This window comes from Leuciscus leuciscus (assembly GCF_965113295.1).
Source record: "Leuciscus leuciscus genome assembly, chromosome: 21".
Taxonomy (NCBI): Eukaryota; Metazoa; Chordata; class Actinopteri; order Cypriniformes; family Leuciscidae; genus Leuciscus; species Leuciscus leuciscus.
Genome location: NC_138745.1, coordinates 17587363 through 17609077, shown reverse-complemented (window position 1 = coordinate 17609077; position 21715 = coordinate 17587363). Strand labels below are relative to the sequence as shown.

Genomic DNA, 21715 nt, shown 5'->3' with positions numbered 1-21715 from the left:
GTAATGTGTGATCTATAGTATCGAACGCAGCACTAAGATCAAGTAAAACTAGTATTGAGATACAGCCTTGGTCAGAAGCTAAAAGTAAATCATTTGTGATTTTAACGAGCGCAGTTTCAGTGCTATGATGCGGTCTGAATCCAGACTGAAACTTTTCATAGATATCATTTTGTTGCAAGAAAGAGCCCAGTTGAGCGGACACCACTTTTTCTAATATTTTAGACATAAATGGAAGATTTGAAATGGGTCTATAATTTGCTAGATTATTATGATCTAATTGTGGTTTCTTAATGAGAGGTTTTATAACTGCCAGTTTAAATGTTCTTCGAACATGACCTAAAGATAAAGACGAGTTAATAATATTGAGGAGAGGCTCTTCCACTACAGGTAACACTTCTTTCAGTAGTTTATTTGGTATAGGATCTAATAAAAATGTTGTTGTTTTAGATGAAGTGATACATTTATTTAACTCTTTTTGTTCTATAGTTGTAAAGCACTGTAATTGTTCTTGCGGGGTGATAATTGAAGCTGAATTATAAGGCGCGATTGAAGATTGAACGTTTACAATTGTGGTTCTGATGCTTTCTATTTTCTCAGTGAAGAAGTTCATGAAATCATTACTACTGAACTGTAACGGGATATTTTGTTCGGGTGACGTCTGTTTATTTGTTAGTCTAGCCACGGTGTTAAATAAAAACCTTGGATTGTTTTGGTTGTTTTCTATTAGTTTGCGGAGGTGCTCAGCCCTGGCCGCTTTTAGGGCCTTTTTATAACGTGACATACTGTCTTTCCACGCGATTCTAAAGACCTCTAAATTAGTTTGTTTCCATTTACGCTCTAAAATACGGGTTTCTCTCTTTAAAACATGCGTAGTATTGTTATACCATGGTGCTTTATTTTTCTCTCTGACCTTTTTTAATTTAATAGGTGCAACCACATCCAATGTTCTAGAGAGACTGGTGCTCATAGTGCTAGTTAGTTCTTCTGGTTCATCTGTTTGTTTGGGTTCAGGCAGCAGCTGAGACAGATTAGATAAGCAATTTGAGAAATTATCTATGGTGGATGGGAGGATTGTTCTGCCTGGTTGATAACGCGACGCCGCATGACATATTAGAGCAGTACGTAATATGCAAGTTACCATGTAGTGATCAGTGACTTCATCACTTTGTGGAATGATATCTATATCGGTTGGATCGGTTCCATGTGATATAATTAAATCGAGTGTATGATTAAGACGATGTGTTGGTCCGGTGACGTTTTGCTTGACCCCAAATGAATTTAATAAATCTGTAAATGCAGCTCCTAACGCATTATTTGGATTATCTACGTGTATGTTAAAATCTCCAACAATTAATGCTTTATCGACATTGACTAATAGGTCTGAGAGAAAATCTGCAAACTCTTTTAGGAAATCAGCGTAAGGCCCTGGCGGTCTATATACGGTAGCCAATGCTAGAGATAATAGGGATGTTTTTCTAACATCTAAGAGCGTAACATTTAGTACAAGTACTTCAAATGAAATAAACGTATAACCCGTTTTCTGAGTAACATTTAGAATATCTCTATAAATGGTTGCAACACCTCCGCCACAACCAATCAGACGGGGCTCATGCTTATAACAGTATCCAGGAGGAGTAGACTCATTAATACTGAAATAATCATTTGGTTTAAGCCAGGTTTCAGTAAGGCAAAGTACATCGAAGCTATTATCTGTGACTATTTCATTTACAATAACTGACTTAGGTGTGAGTGATTTAATGTTTAGAAGACCTAGCTTTAGAAATTGTTTTTGTTTACTAATAGCAACATTTTCTGTTTTAATAACAATTAGATTTTTCCTAGATCCTGCAGTAGATTTATTATTTGATCTCACTAAACGAGGAATAGACACGGTTTCTATGCAATGTTCTACACTAGTATTTATATCAGTTAAATTGGTGCAGCAGAGACTATGATTTGGACTTTTGGTTACTAGTCAAAGGGTATTTAACATTTTGGAGATGTTATCTGACAGAAGATCCGCTCCGAATCTGCTTGGGTGTAAGCCATCAGCACGGAAAAGCCTAGGACGCTCCCAAAACAGATTCCAATTATTTACAAAGAGCAGTTTCTGCTCATTGCACCATGACATTAACCATTCATTTAGCGCAAATAATCTGCTGAACTTTTCATGCCCTAATCGGTACGTGGGAAGCGGTCCTGACACAATGATCGTTGTTTCAGGCGATGTGCTGTGTACCGTATCGATTAGATTCCTGAAGTCTTTCTTCAGAATCTCCGTCTGGCGCAGCCTGATGTCGTTCACTCCCGCGTGCAGGACCACAGTTCCGACGCGCTCGTCACCGTTCAGGATCTCGGGAACGCGAGCAGCGATTTCAGAAACACGAGCACCAGGAAAGCAGTGACTGTGCGCCTTACTTTTACCTAACGTAGCGTGTACGTGCCGAACGATGGAATCGCCGATGATCACAGCATCGCGTTCTGTTTCACGTAGAGGGGAGAAGCGGTTTTGTGTGGATAACTCGAAAACCGGGAGGGTCGGAGAAAGTCTTGGTCTAAACCTGACTCGCGTCTTCCGCTGCGGAACCACCCAGGCTTCGTGGTGGCGTGTTGGAGCCGGAGTGAACGAGACCATGGCTGATTGCGACCGATGCTGAGGAACGCACGGAGTAGACGCGGTCGGAGCCAGCGGGTTAGTAATGTTAAACACTGATTTGTGTGCATCGGCGCGTGATGTTTCAAGAGCCAAACACCGGTCTCTCAGCTCGGCCTGTCTCAATAAAAGGTTGTGGATCTGTTTCTCAACAGCTTCCAGCTCAGACTGCAGTGTGTGCAGCTCAAATGTGTCCTCACCTGCACCAAAAGGTAGACTACTTACATCTGATATATTCGCCATTTTAACAGATGGACAGTGAGTTAGCAACGAAGCTACCAGTGATGCTATCAATATTAATACTAATTTATGACTGAAGTCTTGGATATAATCCGTTTATTTTTTTTTTATTATTTATTTTTTTTAGTGGTAGGGGTGTAGAGTAGACGCACGATAGGCGAAAAAAAAATGTTTGTTTGTAAGTGAGTGTGGAGAAGACGCGTTCAGCCGTGATCCACGGACGTACCTTTAAGAGTATCCAGCGTTGGATCACTAATAGGCTTGAGACGCGTCTGCTCAACAGTCCGCGTTGTAACTATGAGGTTTGAGCAGTAGTGCTTCTCAGTGAGGAAAAGTAGAAAATGTTCGTTGTAAGCGAGTTTAAAGAGAAAAATCAAGAATTATAAATCAAATCGATAGAGCTCCAAAAACAACAACGCATTCAGACGCGACGCATGATAATAACAGGACAAGACATTACTCACCGTGTTTGTTGAGTGTTTCTTACTCACCTGAGCTTTTATGAACTCAAAGGCGCGAGCACGCGAGAGAAAATAAATAAATAAAAATAGCTGAGCGCACGGGTGGCGCGTTAACAGGCTAGCTTACAGCACCGAAGCAAACACACTCACAGCAGGCAGCGAGGCAGACAGGAGCAATCGATCAGAGTGAAAGAGAGAGTAGTAAACATACCTGAATGTGAGGACCAACCAAAACTCACAATTCAAACAATAAAAAACTTGAAGCTGCTTCATCATCTGTTTTGCCATCTTCAGATGCTACTACTTCCACCATGCCAGTGCCCTTGGCAGAAAGCACCCCTGCTCAGCTGATTAAAAGTTAAAACAATTATTTTTATTTTTTTTATAATTCCACTGTTATGTGAGTTACATGAGTTCAGCACACAGTTGTGACTGTTGATTGATAATTTTTGTGATGATTTCTTGTTATTAATGAATTGTTACATGTTCCTTGGATTTGTTACACGTTTCCTACCATAGGCTCATATTTAATCATTTGTTTATTTATTTTAATTTGTTTATTTATTTGTTTTAATTTATTATTTTATTTCTGTAAGGTTTTTTCATTTTGTAATTTTAAGTATTTTGTGTCATTTATAATGATTACATTCTAAGCAAATTCCTATAATTTGTTATTTTATCATAATTATATAAAAATATTTGTGCCATGCTGCTGCATAGGATTGCTATTTTGTCATTTTTGAAACTGAGCCAGACAATGTTTACCTATTTGTTAATCGAATAAAACACTTCAACAATTTAATCCAGTCTTTAAACTAATTTCTGGAGATTTTTTATTTATTTATATACACCATAGACTTAGACTCCCTGTGTTCTACCACCGGTAACAATTGTGACCAGAGTTAAAACTCATTTTTTCATGGACTTTTCAAATATTTTTTTACATTATTGACATTGATTGTTTAATATACTTACAAATACCACACAAATATGTAATCTCTGGGAAAAATGTGGGATTAAATGGGTTAAGATGAGAAAAAAATATATTACAAGTTTTCTGTAATTTAATGTTTAAATATGCAAATGAGGCAATATCTAATTAAATATGCGCAAATTTGTATGCGCTAATATGCAAGATTTCGGACTTGGAGTATGAGAGAAAGGTCATTTTGAGAAAACGGGCTTTAAAGATTTATCATCAGCCAATGAGATTGCGCATTCAGCCCTTTTACTTTCACGATTGGTTGCTGATAAAAGGAAATTACCATATTTGGATCCGACAGGATTGTACAGGAGAGAGAGCTTCCTAACGGTACATGTGATGACAGGGTGTCATGTTGATTAAGAACACCAACTTTTGTTGAATTTATGAGAAATCTACAGACGCAAACAGACAAAGTGTAATAAAATAAAGACCTAAATGTGTATTTCAGACTTTTTTTCACCACAAGTCTGAAAGAAGACAAATATCCAAATATCACAAAATCACAAAATTGACCAGTAAAAAAAAAAACGATGTTTTTGCCTGCCGTGTCTCGCCTTAATAAACAAATTACAGCTGGTCCAAAACGCAGCAGCTCGAGTTCTTACTAGAACCAGAAAGTATGACCATATAAGCCCAGTTCTGTCAACACTGCAGTGGCTCCCTATCAAACATCGTATACATTTTTAAATATTGCTGATCACTTACAAAGCACTAAATGGTTTAGCTCCACAGTACTTGAGCGAGCTCTTAACACATTATAGTCCTTCACGTCTATTGCGATCTCAAAATTCCGGCCAGTTGATAATACCTAGAATATCAAAATCAACTGCTGGCGATAGATCCTTTTCCTATTTAGCACCAAAACTTTGGAACAGTCTTCCTAACACTGTCCGGGAAGCAGACACACTCTGTCAGTTCAAAGCTAGACTAAAAACACATCTCTTTGACGTAGCATACACACAACAGATTAAAGACTTTTATAATTCAATGTTTGGCTGCATAGATTAAGTCAGCCGGAACCGGGAACACTTCCCATAAATCCTGATGTACTCGTTACATCATAAGAAGAATGGAATCTACGCTAATATTAGTCTCTCTGTTTATCCCGAGGTTTATCGCAGTCCGCCGGATCCAGGCTGTATCCAGATCTGATGAAGGACCTGCGCCTGGACGCGACAACAGCGCAGTCCTGAAATGTCAACTAGGCTCTTCCCTGTGAATGCCTCCCTCCCCTCCCTTTACCTATCTACAGATAAAACGTTGTCGGGATAATTCCGGTTCGCGTGGCTACGTGGAGGCGATACAAATTCTGTATTATTCATTTTAAAAGGTAACTAAACCCCTGGTCAGAGCCTGACTCCACCCACTGGCAATATTTGAAAAATGCTGGAAAAGTAGGCAGAGCCCAGTGGAGAGGGGGCGTGCATCTGTGACGTATCTCTCTGCAGGCAAGGGCGTGGTTAGCTGGTACCCTCTGACGTCAGAGGGTACCACAACTTCCAATAGGAAAATTCAACTGCAGTAGCCACTGTTCAACATGAAGAGGGCAGCACTCAGACGTTTTTACACCATATTTTGTAAAATTTAAACACTTTAAACACAAATGTCAAAAAAACTACTTGAATCAATGAACAGCACTAATAAAGGCCCATTCTTACAGATCATTAACTAAAAAAAGTTGGTTTAGGGTTTAGTTACCCTTTAAGGCCGGACAAGTAGTATGTTGAGGGTTGATTTGTAGGGAAGGACTACACGCCTGCGCAAATATATTTTAACGCACATACCTATAGACTGAACTCATAATACGCATGTGCACGCCATTGGCATTCTCACTGGTTCGTGTTTTTGAAGTTTGCGCAGAAAGAACTTAAGAGTTTTCCGTTAAACGGTGTCGTGTTAGTGGCCCCTAAGTTAATAACTAATGATCGTTGCGACGGAAGTGAATCAATCAAACTAACTTTAGCTGGACAATAACTTTATTCTGGAGCTGCTATAAAGCCAAAACACTTTACTTTAATTTCCTATTATCAATGTAAAGCTGCTTTGGAACAATCTACATTGTTAAAGACGCTATATAAATGAAGATGACTTGACAACTCCCGCATGGGAGGCTTAGGAAGCCTGCTACCTATGCTGCTATTTATTCTACCCTTAACATCCACTAGCATTATCGCCTAATGCACAGATGGGCCTAGGCTACACGACTCTTGTAGAAAGAGGAACCAGGGAAAGAGGTACCAGGGAAAAAACTAGACCTTACAGTGATAAGCTGTAGATGATCTAGCTCTAGAGAGCCTACGCTCAGATACTGAGGGACTCGGGACGAAAAAGCTTCAAGCAGATCGTCTCCAACAAACTCGTACACATGCCTAAGCCTAATGGCACTTGAATATCCTATGTCTGAAGTTCAAAGCTATAGTCTCAAAACAACTCTCAGAAGTGAGAGGAGACCTGCTATACAAACACAAGGTGGCTATCCAGGTGTCCCGATGAGGGCCAACGCTTGGTTGGTCTATCTGGAGCTTTATACAAAGCGGTGGCCTCAGGATAAACCCCCAAATGGGAGGAAGCCATCCCAGACAGCAATATAGTGTCGGCCCAGATCCGGCCCACATCTGGTACACGTGGATTCCACACATACCAGATGTGGGCCGGATCTGGACCAACACTATATTGCTGTCTGGGATCTCACGCTAAACAGAATCCGTTTGAAGCTCTCGTGCACGGTGGCCTCACTAGACATTTCTATATGAGATGAAGCCAGCCTGTACATCACTGGGTGACCAAGATTGGCACCACCTACTACATAAACCTAACAACTCTAACACAAGAGGAGGCCTATGATAAGGTATGCAAGCCTACCTATAAAAAAGGGAACTTCAGGGCCCTAATTCCTAATTTTTATATTTTTTTCATATCAAACATACCCCTTAACACTTTCTAAACAGGGAACCGAGGTCTAAAGTTTAACAACCTTATATAAAGACCTACCAAGATCATCCTGCTGCTCATAGAGCGGCGGCCTAAATTTTATTCTTCAAATGAAGGCCTACCACCTAAAAGCTAGAAAGGGCGCGCTCACTACCAAGCCCAACTCCAGACCTTCAGAAGCATTCCATTTAATGGGAAAAAATCATCATCGGTCCAGGCCTCAGGCCTGATGTAAGAAGTGCCTGGGGTAAAAATAAAATAGGGGGGAGAGGAAGAAGAGAGGAGAGGGTGAATGTTCTTCATCCTCAGAGGAAGGGGATCCTTCACTGACGCTGGAAATGCCTGTGCTGGATCACCTCCGTCAGATCCCTCTTCTTACTTGAGTCACGCCTCCTCTGTGACCTACTCATTGTAGGAGGAGGAGGAGCACAAGAGGCAACACAGAACTTCTGGCCCTGTGTCCGATCCTCGAACCGGGATGGGCCAGGCCCCCCTGGCTGTTTAGGCGTGGATTCAGACCACAGCGGAATGCATGATTTAAATGCAGCCGAGCACGCCTTCGCCTCTCTGAACCTTTCCACCACTGTCTCAACAGGGGCGCCGAAAAGTTCAGATGGCAGGGCATGGAGGAGAAAACTATTTTCCAGGTTCAGCCACAGATGTCTCTCCGTGGCCACCTTCGCTGCCATCAACCTTCCAAACGAGGCAGCGGTTTGTCTGGTCGCCCGAAGAGCCAGATCTTTGGTGCGGCACAGCTCGTCCACTGCATCAGGGGACAGATTCTGATCCAAATCCAAATATTCAAACGAGATGTCATCTTGAGTGGCTTGGAAGGCAGGGCCACAGCTTTTAGTGCCGATGCCTCTCCAGCAGCGAGATAGTTCGCGAACGTCTCGTCGATTGGGGGCATAGACACATACCCATGTTCACGTATCCCCTCGACATCAGCGTAGTTCGCTCGCTGCTGACGATGGATGCGAGCAGAATATGGGTTCTTCCATGCCTTCTTGATCTCAGTATGCAGATCAGGAAGGAATGGAAGGCTCACGTGAGCTGGGGAGTTATGGCCAGAAAGAAACCGGTCGTCCAGCCTGCCGCGAACGGCTCCTTCCTTCATGCACTCCCATGGCAACTGAAGCCTCGCTGAAGCGCGCTCCACAACACCCAACAACTCATCATACGCGGGGCAGGGAGGCTGTGAGGGTTCAGGTTGTACCTCTTCTTCACCCTCATCAGCCATCTCCTGCTCTCTTGGGCTAGGTGACAGCAGAACACTTGCTGCTGGATCAGAGGATGTAAGAGATAACATCCTCGTCCATCAGTTCACCCTCACGAGCTTCTGACGAGCGTGAGAGAGAAACACCTCTCTCAAACTCACCAGCGAGTTCCATCTGGGAACCCCATGATCCGAAGTCTGGTGTCATCTGGTGTCAGAAACCTGAGACATGGATCCACACACTTCTTATCACTTGCCATAATTGTTCTTACCTTTTTCAGGTGATTGCAAATCAGACAAAACAGTCCCTCTTTTGAAGACAAAAAGAGGATGACATGTTCTCTAGGCGCCCCTTTTATACTTCCGGGTCGCACTAGTAGTGACGTCATAGGCTGTCGCCGGTCAAATTCGATTGCCGTGATTGGATAGCTTTTCAGACACCGGTTCACGTGGAGGCCATTCCCCATAGCGTCATCGACACAGTGCGAGTTCCCTTGCGAAAGGGAACCCAAATTTCTTTGTGATTGGAAGAAGGGGCATGATTTTGTCTTTCCCCAAACATCGTCAGTGCTGCTGTGGAGAATTGGGAACAGGATGATCGTTGACTTAAAACAGGTGTACGGTGTACATTTTAGGACATCCTCAGACCTCAGACATATGAAGACAAGGCATCATGCCTCAGACTAAAAGGCTTCAGTCATTGGACAAAACGGCATCGCGCCTCAGACTGAAAAGCTTCAGGTCTCAGGAAAAACAATGTCAGGTGTCAGGTCTCGTACAATTAGGCATCAGATGAAACAGCCTCAGACAAAAAGGCATCAGACATAAAGGCATCGGACGAAACGGACTCAGACAAAAAGGCATCAGACATAAAGGCATCGGACGAAACGGACTCAGACTAAAAGGCATCGGACGAAACGGCATCAGACAAAAAGGCATCAGACAAAAAGGCATCAGACATAAAGGCATCAGACAAAAAGGCATCAGACATAAAGGCATCGGACGAAACGGACTCAGACTAAAAGGCATCGGACGAAATGGACTCAGACTAAAAGGCATCAGACATAAAGGCATCGGACGAAACGGCATCAGACATAAAGGCATCGGACAAAACGGACTCGGACATAAAGGCATCGGACAAAACGGACTCAGACTAAAAGGCATGGCCGAAAACGGACTCGCATTGCCCCGCCCCATATGACATCACATTTACGCGGTTCATAGCTCGAAAGAACGCTTTAACTCCACGATAGTTTGCCAACATACAAACTAGCTAGTTGAAATATGGCATCTAAGTTTTTAAATGTGCAAATAAAACTTGTGAAATGCATGTTCTCTTCTGTAAACAACTTAATTAGTGTAACATTTAATTAAAGCATATATATATATATATATATATATATATATATATATATATATATACACATACAGTACAGGCCAAAAGTTTGGAAACATATACAAAAAATAATTATTTTTTAACAAAAAAAGTTTTTAACCCTTTACAATATGGGATACATGCTATAGGACAGAGAGAATGTTTTTGAAAGAAGTTTCTTCTGCTCATCAAGCCTGCATTTATTTGATCAAAAATACAGAAAAAATTTAATATTGTGATATATTATTACAATTTAAAATAATTGGTTTTCAATTTATTATACTTTAAATTATCGTTTATTTCTGTGATGCAAAGCTGAATTTTCAGGATCATTACTCCAGTCTATCACATGATCCTTTAGAAATCATTCTAACATGATGATTCATTATCAAAGTTGGAAACAGTTCTGCTGCTTAATATTTTTTCATAATCTGTGATACTTTTTTAGGATATTTTGATGAATAAAACGAAAAAAAAAAAAAAAAAAAAAAAAGAAGCAAATGTTTTAAAAATATGAATCTTTTGTAACAACAATGGTCAGTAATTTTGGGTCAGTAATTTTTTTTTTTCTTTTTTTTTAAATAAATCAATACTTTTATTCAGCAATAAGCAGATGTGTTAAATTGATAAAAAGTGATAGTAAAGAACAGAAGATTTATATTATTATTTTGAATAAATGCAGTTCTTTTTAACCTTTTATTCATCAAATATATTAGGCAGCAGAACTGTGTCCAACACTCATAATAAGTCAGAATATTAGAATGATTTCTAAAGGATCATGTGATAGACTGGAGTACTGATCCTGAAAATTCAGCTTTGCATCACAGAAATAAATAATAATTTAAAGTATAATAAATTGAAAACCAATTATTTTATATTGTAATAATATATCACAATATTACATTTTGATCAAATAAATGTAGGCTTGATGAGGAGAAGAAACTTCTTTCAAAAACATTAAAAATAGTAATGTTTCCAAACTTTTGGCCTATACTGTATATATATATATATATATATATATATATATATATATATATATATATATATATGCTTTAATTAAATGTTACACTAATTATGTTGTATACAGAAGAGAACATGCATTTCACGAGTTTTATTTGCACGTTTAAAAAGTTAGATTACATATTTCAACTAGCTAGCTTGTATGTTGGCAAACTATCATAAAGTAAAGCGTTCTTTTTTTTATTTTTTTTTATTTTTTTTTATTTTTTATTGAATATGTATCAGATAACAAGCGGATATAAAGGACATATAACTTCTACAGGAATTAAATTATATCAAGTATGTAAAGCTTCACATATATAAAATAAATAAATGAAAGACATACACAGAGGAAACATGCATCAGTGGTATTGTCATCATAATATTTCAAGAATCTGTAACTTTTCTTGTTTTTAATCAACCTTAGAGACTTTAGAAATGTATCAAGTAAAGCGTTCTTTCGAGCTATGAATCGCGTACATGTGATGTCACATGGGGCGGGGCAATGCGAACCTCCAAACTCCGTTTCGTCCGATGCCTTTATGTCTGAGTCCGTTTCGTCCGATGCCTTTGAGTCCGTTTCGTCCGATGCCTTTATGTCTGATGCCTTTTTGTCTGATGCCTTTATGCCTGAGTCCGTTTCGTCCGATGCCTTTATGTCTGATGCCTTTTTGTCTGATGCCGTTTCGTCCGATGCCTTTATGTCTGATGCCTTTTTGTCTGAGGCTGTTTCATCTGATGCCTAATTGTACGAGACCTGACACCTGACATTGTTTTTCCTGAGACCTGAAGCTTTTCAGTCTGAGGCGCGATGCCGTTTTGTCCAATGACTGAAGCCTTTTAGTCTGAGGCATGATGCCTTGTCTTCATATGTCTGAGGTCTGAGGATGTCCTAAAATGTACACCGTAGAGGTGACAGGTGACCTCCAATGGACGATTGTACATGGAGTAACAGCTACGAACAGACATGTGGTGCATCTTAACCCTCTGGGGTCTGATGTGTTTTTGGGGCCCTTGAGATGTTCTGACATGCCCTGACATTTGTGCTTTTTTCAGTTATCTATAAACATGTTAATGGCAAAGGTGTAAATTCACTCTATATAGCACAAACAGGGCTAGCATTATATGTGAGCAACATGTATGTAGATGTTTGTATTTTTAAGAGAATAATGTTTATGCGTGGTTATTGAAAAAAATAAAAATGAAAGTTGCTGAAATAAGATCACAAAACTCATACTAAATATGCGTCAATAAGACTTTTGACTAATGGATGTTATCGCTTCGGGTTCTGGCTTCAAAATTTTGTGAAAATAGTCTTGCTTTATCGTTCACATAAAACAGTACATTGATTTAAATTGTGTAAGACAGGTTTTGCTTGGAAAGCCAATATGCAAGGGGGCGTGAAGGAGGAGTGGTTTACACCTGAGAATACAATGTCCCACCCACTTTGCATAATTAGCCATTCATTCAGGTGTGACACTGACTGAGCCACAATGCAAGGACAAAAGATATATTTAGAAGAAGGCTTTTATTGACCATTTAAGATTTTGCTTACATCTATCTTGTAAATATGTTTTGCTATTTTATTAAAAAGGTTACAATTACAACAATAATTACAATTTCAACAATATTTCAAGTGTACTCTTTCTTTGTAAAAAAATGATTATAGGCCTACATTTTATCATATGTATTCATTAGTTTGAATATAGCCAACATTGGAACAGCTAACATCTTAGTTGATGACGTTATTTTTGACAAAAATAGTATTTTATATATATATATAGAACATATGAGCAGAAATTGCTAAACAAAAGCTTATTTGATGTGGCAGTATATTCTACAGTAAATAAAAAAATAATCAGTCGGCTATAAACAAAGCAATTGTGAGCGATAAATAAACAAAAGTAAAGGCAGGTATCTCACAGTAAATGCTTATGCCCCGTTGATGCGGGCTCTAAGCAAATCAAATGTGAGCAAAAAAAAAGAAAAAAAATTCATATCAGAATGATTTCTGAACTCTGATGGTTAGTGGAAGGTGGTCAGCAGAGCACACACATCTGAACACAGTCACACATCTTTATGCCACTCTTGAAAACAGTTCCTGTTCAGTTGAAGACATAAGTGAACATTGCATGCCTGGCATTTCCATGGTGTTAATTTTTTTTAACCACGCACTGCTTTGCAATGCACACATGAGCGGCGACCAACTGTGGCAACATCCCTGTCATTTGATGTCAGCTCAGCTCCTGGAACTGGTACATGGTCACTATCGGTCGGTTTTGGTGCCGTTTTCTGTGACACACCACAGAGCTCTGTGATAAGTTGCTCCATAAACTCTTTATGGGACAAGTTACCATGTAGCTCTTTGTGCACAATGAAAGAGTTGGTGGAAGCAATGTCCAAGAAGTGTAGAAAAATCTTTCTGTACCACTTCATGGTTTTGTGCTGTGTTGTGTAAAACTGTATCAGCTGATCAGACAGGTCAACGCCCCCCATGTGTTTGTTGTATTCAGTCACAGGTGCAGGACATGGAAATGTCTTTGTCCTCCATGTATCTTGCGTTTTCACCCTCCTCTGCGCAGTGTCTCCTGTATAAGCAGGATGGATGGTAGAACAGACAGATACCTCTCGTGTGTCCATCCACTTCACAAATACAAGAGGACCATCACGAATCCACCTGATGGATCCCCTGGAAGATTTTTTAGAGAGTGAATTAGCTGCATTCCGAGGGCAGTCCTTCCTGTTGTCCCTGTAAGTCCCACATGCACCAAACTTCATTGCAAACAAGTCTTTGAGGAGCTTTGGACTTGTATAAAAATTGTCCATGTACACATGGTACCCAGAACCTAAAAATGTGTGGTCTAAAAGAGATGTTACAGCATCATATGGCAGTCCATGGCCTGTGGGAAAGTTGTTCTTTCCGGTGTACACAGAAAAGTCCAGTGTATCCATTCGATGAGTCTGCAAGAACAAACAACTTGAAACCCCACCTGGTTGGCTTGGCTTTCATGTACTGCGTCATACCTGTGTGTGCTTTGCATGCCACCATTCTTTCATCCACAGCTAAGTTTCTTTTAGGATGATAGATGGATTTACAAGCCTGACGGATCGTGTCCATGAGAGGTTTGACCCTGCAAAGACGGTCATGTTCAGGTGTGCCCCTCTTTCTGTCATTATCCATATCTGCATCTGGGTGACTCATGTGCACATTCCATGAAATGATGCGGTATCTGTCCCGGGACATAACTGTAGCTGGAAAGGGTACGGAGAAAACACTGCTTTGCCGCCAGTAGGAGCTGATGGAGCTGACCTTCACCATGGCCATGTAAAATAGCAACCCAATGTATCTATACATCTCACTGATGCTGACATCTGTCCATTTATATTTGCTGCCCTTTGCAGTTGCCTTGGCAGCCTGAGCATTGGTGTTGTGGCACAGAGTTGAGACAGCACTTTCTGAAAAAAATTGTTTGAATAGACTCATGGGTGAATGTGAGTCAACAGGGCTCAGTTGCAGTCCAGTGTCCCGTGCAGGACGGAAGCGCACAGTCTGTGGAACCATGTCAACATCAGTCTCTGTTTTCCATGCCAGAGTGGACTGCCTGTTGCTTGCCTGCTTGTTTGCCTTGGCTCTCTTCGGGACAGGAGCTTGGACATGTTCATTGTCACATCTGTAAAAAAAACACACACACAAAAAAAAAAAAACACGTGAGCATGCTGATAACACAATCAAAGAAATTGTATTATCATTATCGATCACTAATGGCCATGGATAAAAAAAGACAACGTTTTTTTGTCATTTCACACAAGAATAGGTAGGCTACTTTTATATTATGACGCTGTAAACACAATCAGGCTACATTTCATCTGTAAAATATTACGTCTATGCACTTACTCAGTATGATTCTCGATCGCACTGAGAACTGAACGACACCTGCGTGCCCCTCTGCGGGGTGCTGGAGAAGGAGAGCTTGACACATTCCTAAAATAACAACAGCAAAATAAAACTGTTAGCATACATTATTCAAAGTAAATGAGCAATTGATGGTTATGGACACACAATGTTTTGTTGATGGGCCATAGGATGGAGAAATATCTATTTATGGGCCGTAGACCGCGTCACCACGAGTATCTGTTGATGGGCGATATACACCGCACGTGTAATGATGCAGCGGACGAGGAGGGATCCATTTGCAGCTTTATTTAGAGTGGTCAGACAGGCAGGGTAAAACAACAGCAGACAGAACAACGGAGAGAACACAGAGCAGATCGGGGTCACAGGCAGAAGTCAGGGCAGGCAGCAAAAGGCAAAGTCCAATTAGCGATCCGGGTAAAGGCAGGCAGAGAACAATCAGGAGTCGAGATACACAGTCCAAGGTCAGTAAACGAGAACAGCAAACACAGGAATAAACGCTCAGAAATTGTACGCCGGGGCAATGCAATACTTCGCAGAGAAGTGGAGTGTGGAAGTGGCTTTTATGTGTGTGTGAATGAGGTGCAGGTGTGTGTGTAATCAGTGCAGTGCAGGTGTATGAAGTAATCAGTCCAGGTAGATGCAGGATGGGAATTGTAGTCTGTGAGTAAATATGATAGTCCGGTGTGGAGTGCCCTCTGGTGGCTCTCAAGGGCACTCCAGCTGGTGACCGTTACAGCACGCATTTAGTGACGCACGCATTGAACGGATCGTTCGCGAACGACACATCGCTACATTTAAAAAATGTACACCTGTATTCATAAACATCTGTACATAAGGCAGTATTGAAGCATGATAAACACTGTCATAGGCTAACCAAAACCGAACATTTATATAAAAATATAATGTATTTAGACAGAAGCCTTAGCCTATCACATATTTTACCAGAGGCTGAAATATATTTGCACTAAATCACATTACACCCAAGCAGATATTCACAAACATGCTACATTACGCATAAGGCAGTATTTTACATTTACATTTATTCATTTAGCTGACGCTTTTATCCAAGGCGACTTACAATTGCTATATATGTCAGAGGTCGCACGCCTCTGGAGCAACTAGGGGTTAAGTGTCTTGCTCAGGGACACATTGGTGTCTCACAGTGGATTCGAACCCGGGTCTCTCACACCAAAGGCATGTGTCTTATCCACTGCGCCACTACCACCCCTATTTTAGCATTTTAACCAGTGTCATAAGCTAATCAAAACTGAGTGAAATATATTTAATATACAAATATGTTTAAAGAGCAATATTACATTTAAAAAAGTTTACACTTGAGCGTATACACGAATGTTAGGGATATTGTAAGGCAATTGTAAGATGTCAAAAGCTAGCCAAAACTAGGCAAAATATAGTCTGAAAATTCATATGAGTTCTATATTATCAGAAAAATAATTATATAACAGTAAACAACTTACTCAGAACATGTATCCTCGGCGGGATCAATTCGCTCTTGAAAATGCACCCGTTCGTCGTCCCAGTTGCAATCTTCCTCTGAGGAAAAGGTGAATTCTTCCTCGCTGTCCAGAATCATCTGAAGGGCGTCTTTACCGGAGAAACGTGCCATCCTCGGAGCGCGATGAACTATCAGTGAATCTGATGAAGAGACTTTGTGTTTTTATGGCATTGATCGGGGGGCGTGTGCGATGCAAATAGATTACCTAAACTATTTACCATGTGAATAGCGCCGGGGGCGGGGCGGCCTCAGGTCATTAAATTTAATGAAGGGAAACGTAAAAACGGTACCTCTCCTTGCTTTCAAATGGATTACATAAGCTGAGAATATGAGTTTTTTATATAAATTACTTCGTTTAAAAGAAGAGATTTCAAGCTTCATAAAGACATATCTCACGTGTCTGTGTGAGAAGTATTCGCTGAGTTACAGTTCATTTTCGGACGCGTTTCAGAATGGACTACACTGACAGAGAGAAGGCAGAACTCGCTTCGTGTTTATTTTTCTTTATTTGTCAAAAAGCAAAACACTTTGTTTTTATTGTGAGTATACACAAAAATAATACACATTTAACAGAATCGATTGATGTATGAAACGTGTTTGTAATATCAAAGTCAACAGAGCAAAATTAATCTCTTTTGAACTGATAAAAAAAAAAGCGAGCTGGTATCGCCGGCGATACCGCCGACCTCAGGGGGTTAATCGGAGTGTACGGGTGGGCTGCCCTTTTTGTTCTGAAATGGAATCAATATTAAAAAAAAATGTGTGTAGTGTTCTCGTTTCCATTCTAAGCAATTGGTTTCAATCCCTAGGTGAAGTTTTTTTCTTTTTAATTGTTAGAACTATGGTTTTGATTAATTATTTTTATCAGGAACTCCAACCCTTTAGCCTGACGTCATCATACTCAGATTCTAGTCAGAATGTGAGTCTGATACTGCTCCATTGAGCTTTCATTATGGGGCGTGTTTCAACCGAACCAGGAAGGAAAATGCCTCTGCACTCAATTAGATAGACCTATAACCAATCAGAGCAACGGAGTAAGTTAACGTATGTTTTTCATTCATGTTTCCGATCGACAAATGCCTTGATCGTGGTTCTCTGTTCCTCTTTTAAAATGAATGCGCTGTCGATATCTTCTATAACAGACGCGATGGCGGAATCTACACATAATGTTTTATAAACAGTTCGAGAGGAGCACGTTCAAATAATCAATCCAATCAACTCATCAAACAATGACCTTCTGGTCTACCCGATCAGCATGAGAGGAAGCATATATTTATTCACTTTGTCAACTCACCTAACATTCCTTGACAGTTTTCAGCATCCCTCCACTCACTCTCGGCTTGTTCTTCCACAGCCAGGAATACGGGGGGAGTAGCCTACTTTGGGTTCGGGCCGAATACCGAGCCCTGAGCCTCTCCTCGGACAGCATACCAAATATGCATTTATTCTATCTGACTTATTTGTAAGTGTGAACTCGTGAAATAACAATTCTCCAGCGGCAGTCATCTTTGTTGTAAACGAATTCAACCCAAGCGCTCGTTGGTGACGTGGATGATTACGTTACGTTGCTCATCTGTCCATCATCATATAAAGCCCGCCCTGACAATTTGATTGGTCCGAACAATTTTTGTTCGGGCATAATAGCTCCTCAACGGAGCGAGTCCAGACCGAACTTCCCGACCTAAACATTTTGTGGGCGGGGCTAAGTTCGGCTGGCATCCAGGCTACCAACCCTTGGCACTTGGAAAGTAAGGGAAAAAAAGTTACTAGGGCAGTATGTAATACGTGTGGTTGCAAGTTGTTGTTTTTTAACCCTCTGAGGTCGGCAAACGCGCCCCCGCGTTTTGCTGGATTTTCTTCACATTGTAATACAATAAACTTAAATTACTCCGTCATTTATGGTTATACAGAAAAAAGAAATATAAAAAAAGAATCTGTGATATTTCTACTTTTGTATGTGTCCACTTACAATCAAATCAAAACATTGTGCTTTTGTAAAATAAAGAAAATAAACCGGGTGTGCGTTCTGCCTCTCCGTCGCGGTGAACTTTTTTTTCTTGAGCACGTCTATAAACTGAAACAAAACTCAGCGAATACTTGTCACACATTTATGAGCCATATACCTTTATACACATTTAAGTGTGTCCTTTTAAATGAGCGGATTCAAACTGAAAACAAATATCCTCTGTTTAAGTAATTTGTATAAAACCAACAGGATGTCCAGTATCTCAAACGCTTGCTAATTATTTTTAATTCGACCACGCCCACTCGCGCAAAAGTGATTCACATGCAAATCGTCCACATGGGACGCGAACGCCCTCGTTACCTCAAACACAAAACACCAAAAAACTTCACAAGTCTCTGCTTTTCGTCGAGTTTGGAAGACACGTCTGAGCTTACTGGATTTACCTCAGAAGAAGAAGAACGCGATTTGAAGACAAGAAAGATGTAAGGTAAGAAATTCTTATTCGTTTATGGTATTGTTGCATAAACTTCACATTGCAGTTGAACTGTTGCTAGATATATGGTGAATATTATACTATTTAGACCCGTGTTTACTGTTAAATACTGTTTGTGGATATCTGCTCAAACATAGATATGTATAACCATAATGTTTAATATTTTGGAGCGCGATGGCGTTTGAATGTATCATATTTTGGAGCGCGATCCCGTTTGAATGTATCATATTTTGGAGCGCGATGGCGTTTGAATGTATCATATTTTGGAGCGCGCTGTGGGTTTGAATGTATCATATTTTGGAGTGCGCTGTGGGTTTGAATGTATCATATTTTGGAGCGCGCTGTGCGTTTGAATGTATCATATTTTGGAGCGCGATTGCGTTTGAAAGGAAAAATGCACCAAACATTAGGCTTTATGTTTTTACTATTATCTCATTTCATATCATCATAACGAATGGAAACATTTCAAGTAACATAAGATAATCAATATATTTTTCTCTAGCATTGTTACTGAAATCTTTTGGAAGATTTATAGGCTGCTATAGGTTATTGTTATAATTATTTTATGCAGTACTGCACATAGCGTATGCAGGCACAAGGCACAACAAACATGGTGTTCATTATATTATATATTGTTGGAAACATTTGTGTGTGTGTGTGTGTGTGTGTGTGTGTGTGTGTGTGTGTGTGTGTGTGTGTGTATTCTGTGAATTTTAAAAAGCAATTTTACCAGAAAAATCTAAAATGTATTCCCAAAATCGTGCAGGCCTAGTTTCTCTTGATACCAGTATGTCACTTTTTTCTTTTCTTTCAGGGACCAGATGCAACTGAGTCCTGCTGACTTCAACATTCACATGAGTCTCTGTACATGAACATGGTAAAGTGAAAATCAAACACCTTGGAAATGAAAGGTATGTACAATGTTTTTAGGAATGGCACAAAGGTCTCTGTCTTTGGATCATTGTTTTCAATGTGCTCTTTTGTCATTTGTTGTGTATTTTTGGATTATGTTGTGTTGTAAATAAATCCAAACAATCTAAAAGCCATTCTTTTTTAAATCTCCTCATTCTTTGTGCAAGGTTGCTCTGAATGACAGGGCCTGATCGCTCCTAATAGGGCAGTTAGGGGAGTGTCTTTGTCTTTCTCAGGTGTTGAAGGCTTACATATTCATGAGATGATCACGCCTCTTCGCATATGGCTTTCTCACACAAAACACGTCTTAGAAATTTTAAATCAATATATTGTCTTATCTGAATGAGCAGTCAGGGTGATTTTCACATAGTTTTGGAGCAAATATTCTAGGCTACGTGATACAATTTTCAAAAGTCTTGTGAAGAAATAATCAGTATGGGTTTCATGGCCTTATTTCAGTGACAATTTTTTTGGGTATTTTCACAAACCACGCATAAATGTCATTATCTCAAAACTACAAACTTTTACATACATGCTGCTGATATATTATTGTAGCAGAGTTTGTGCTAAATACAGTGTAATAAGACTTTAGCCATGACAATGTCACAAGTAACAGAAATAAGCACAAATGTCAGAGCATGTCAGAACACCTCCAGGGCCAGAAAACAGCTCAGACCTCAGAGGGTTAACAGAGGTTTTTTTTTAAGGCTTGTTACTGGGTAATGTTGCCGAGCGATGTTGCTTAGGTACTTTCCCATTGAGAATGGGCAACAAATTTCTATCAGGATAATTTAGATCAGTCATGGGCCCTTTGTCTCACCTGGTTGCCCATTGATGGCAACATTGACCAGAAACATTGCTCAAAAAGTTGCCCCGTGTATCATCACCTTTAAGGTAAAACATGCTTTTTATAGAATGGTAGAGTGTTTGTGTGTCTATTTTACACTCTATTTTAGCGTTTAACCAATCATAGCTGTGTGCTTTTGCCTGCATTACATTAAAATAAATCTCTTAGGCCTTTTCATTTAAAAAAATTGAAATAAATAAATCACACAAAATAAAGGCACCAGTTCATTTGTAGTGCATGGGCAGCATGGTTTCATATAATTAGTTTACAACGAAATCTGACTTCCAAAATTATGAGCTGCAAATGACTCATTCACACTCATTCAAAATTGACCTATGACATATGACATTGGCATGAAATTAATCTAAATTTAAATGATCCCATGGATATAACTTTTGTGGTTTCGCGGTCAGTGGCCTCAGCTGTGCACATTTTTTTTTAAGCGGTGGTGGCAGCCCGATTGTAGCTGCTTGTGGCTCTATTTATTATACTTTTATAAAGGTATAAACTTTAATAAAGGTGACACTTTTCTTATCATTATAGAATTTGAACCCTTTGTCCTAGAAACAAAATTCTTAATTCACCTGATTACTCTCCTCATGCTGATAACGTTTAATGTCTTGCATAAGACTTTGCCCATTACAGTAGCTGCCCTTTTGAAATGGACTGTTTTTTTACTGGTATGTGGGTTTTCAGAATGTCTTACTGAACCTGTGAATGCCACTTTTTTAATTTGTTGTAATTATTAATACTTTTCATGTTAGCAAAAAATTTAGTATGGATCATTGACAGTGTGTGTCCTGAAGGTACCTGAGAAGTTTGATTTCAGCGCCCCCTAGCATTCCAAAGCTATAAGGGGTTTTTAAAGCAAAAAAAGGCTTGTAAGTTTTGAAAATATTGTCCAAAGTTTTCTTGGTGTCGTTCCATTCCTTGGTTTATGCGGATTCCAACAATATCAGAATTTTCACTGTACATTATTTTGCTTGTCCACTATTTTGCTTGTCCATTTGAAGTATATGTAAAACAGTTTTTAGTTACTTCTACAAATGTTGTCCAATTTTGTCTAATATGATTTTTGGACTAAGTTCTGAACTGAACAGGTTTTGACTCATGCTATGTTATGTTAGCATGTTAATTGCTTAGCATTGTATTTGTCTTGATCGCATATATTCTTTTCATTTTATTTTCCTGATACGCTACAGCAA

General features: G+C 39.7%; 2 protein-coding genes across 8 annotated transcripts in view; both read right to left on the bottom strand.

The window, feature by feature from the left end:
- arhgap23b (Rho GTPase activating protein 23b) overlaps positions 1-21715 on the bottom strand; it is a 551994-nt gene that overhangs the window by 172055 nt on the left and 358224 nt on the right. The gene's annotated exons all lie outside the window — the stretch shown is intronic.
- On the bottom strand, positions 13095-16985 carry LOC309485636 (piggyBac transposable element-derived protein 4-like; the record flags this gene model as incomplete). The annotated part of the gene is made up of 4 exons (XM_082152568.1): positions 16255-16985; positions 14756-14842; positions 13851-14531; positions 13095-13152 (listed from the first exon to the last, which is right to left on the bottom strand). The coding sequence occupies exons 1-4, from the start codon at positions 16401-16403 to the stop codon at positions 13095-13097; spliced, it is 975 nt and encodes a 324-aa protein (XP_082008694.1). The 5' UTR covers positions 16404-16985.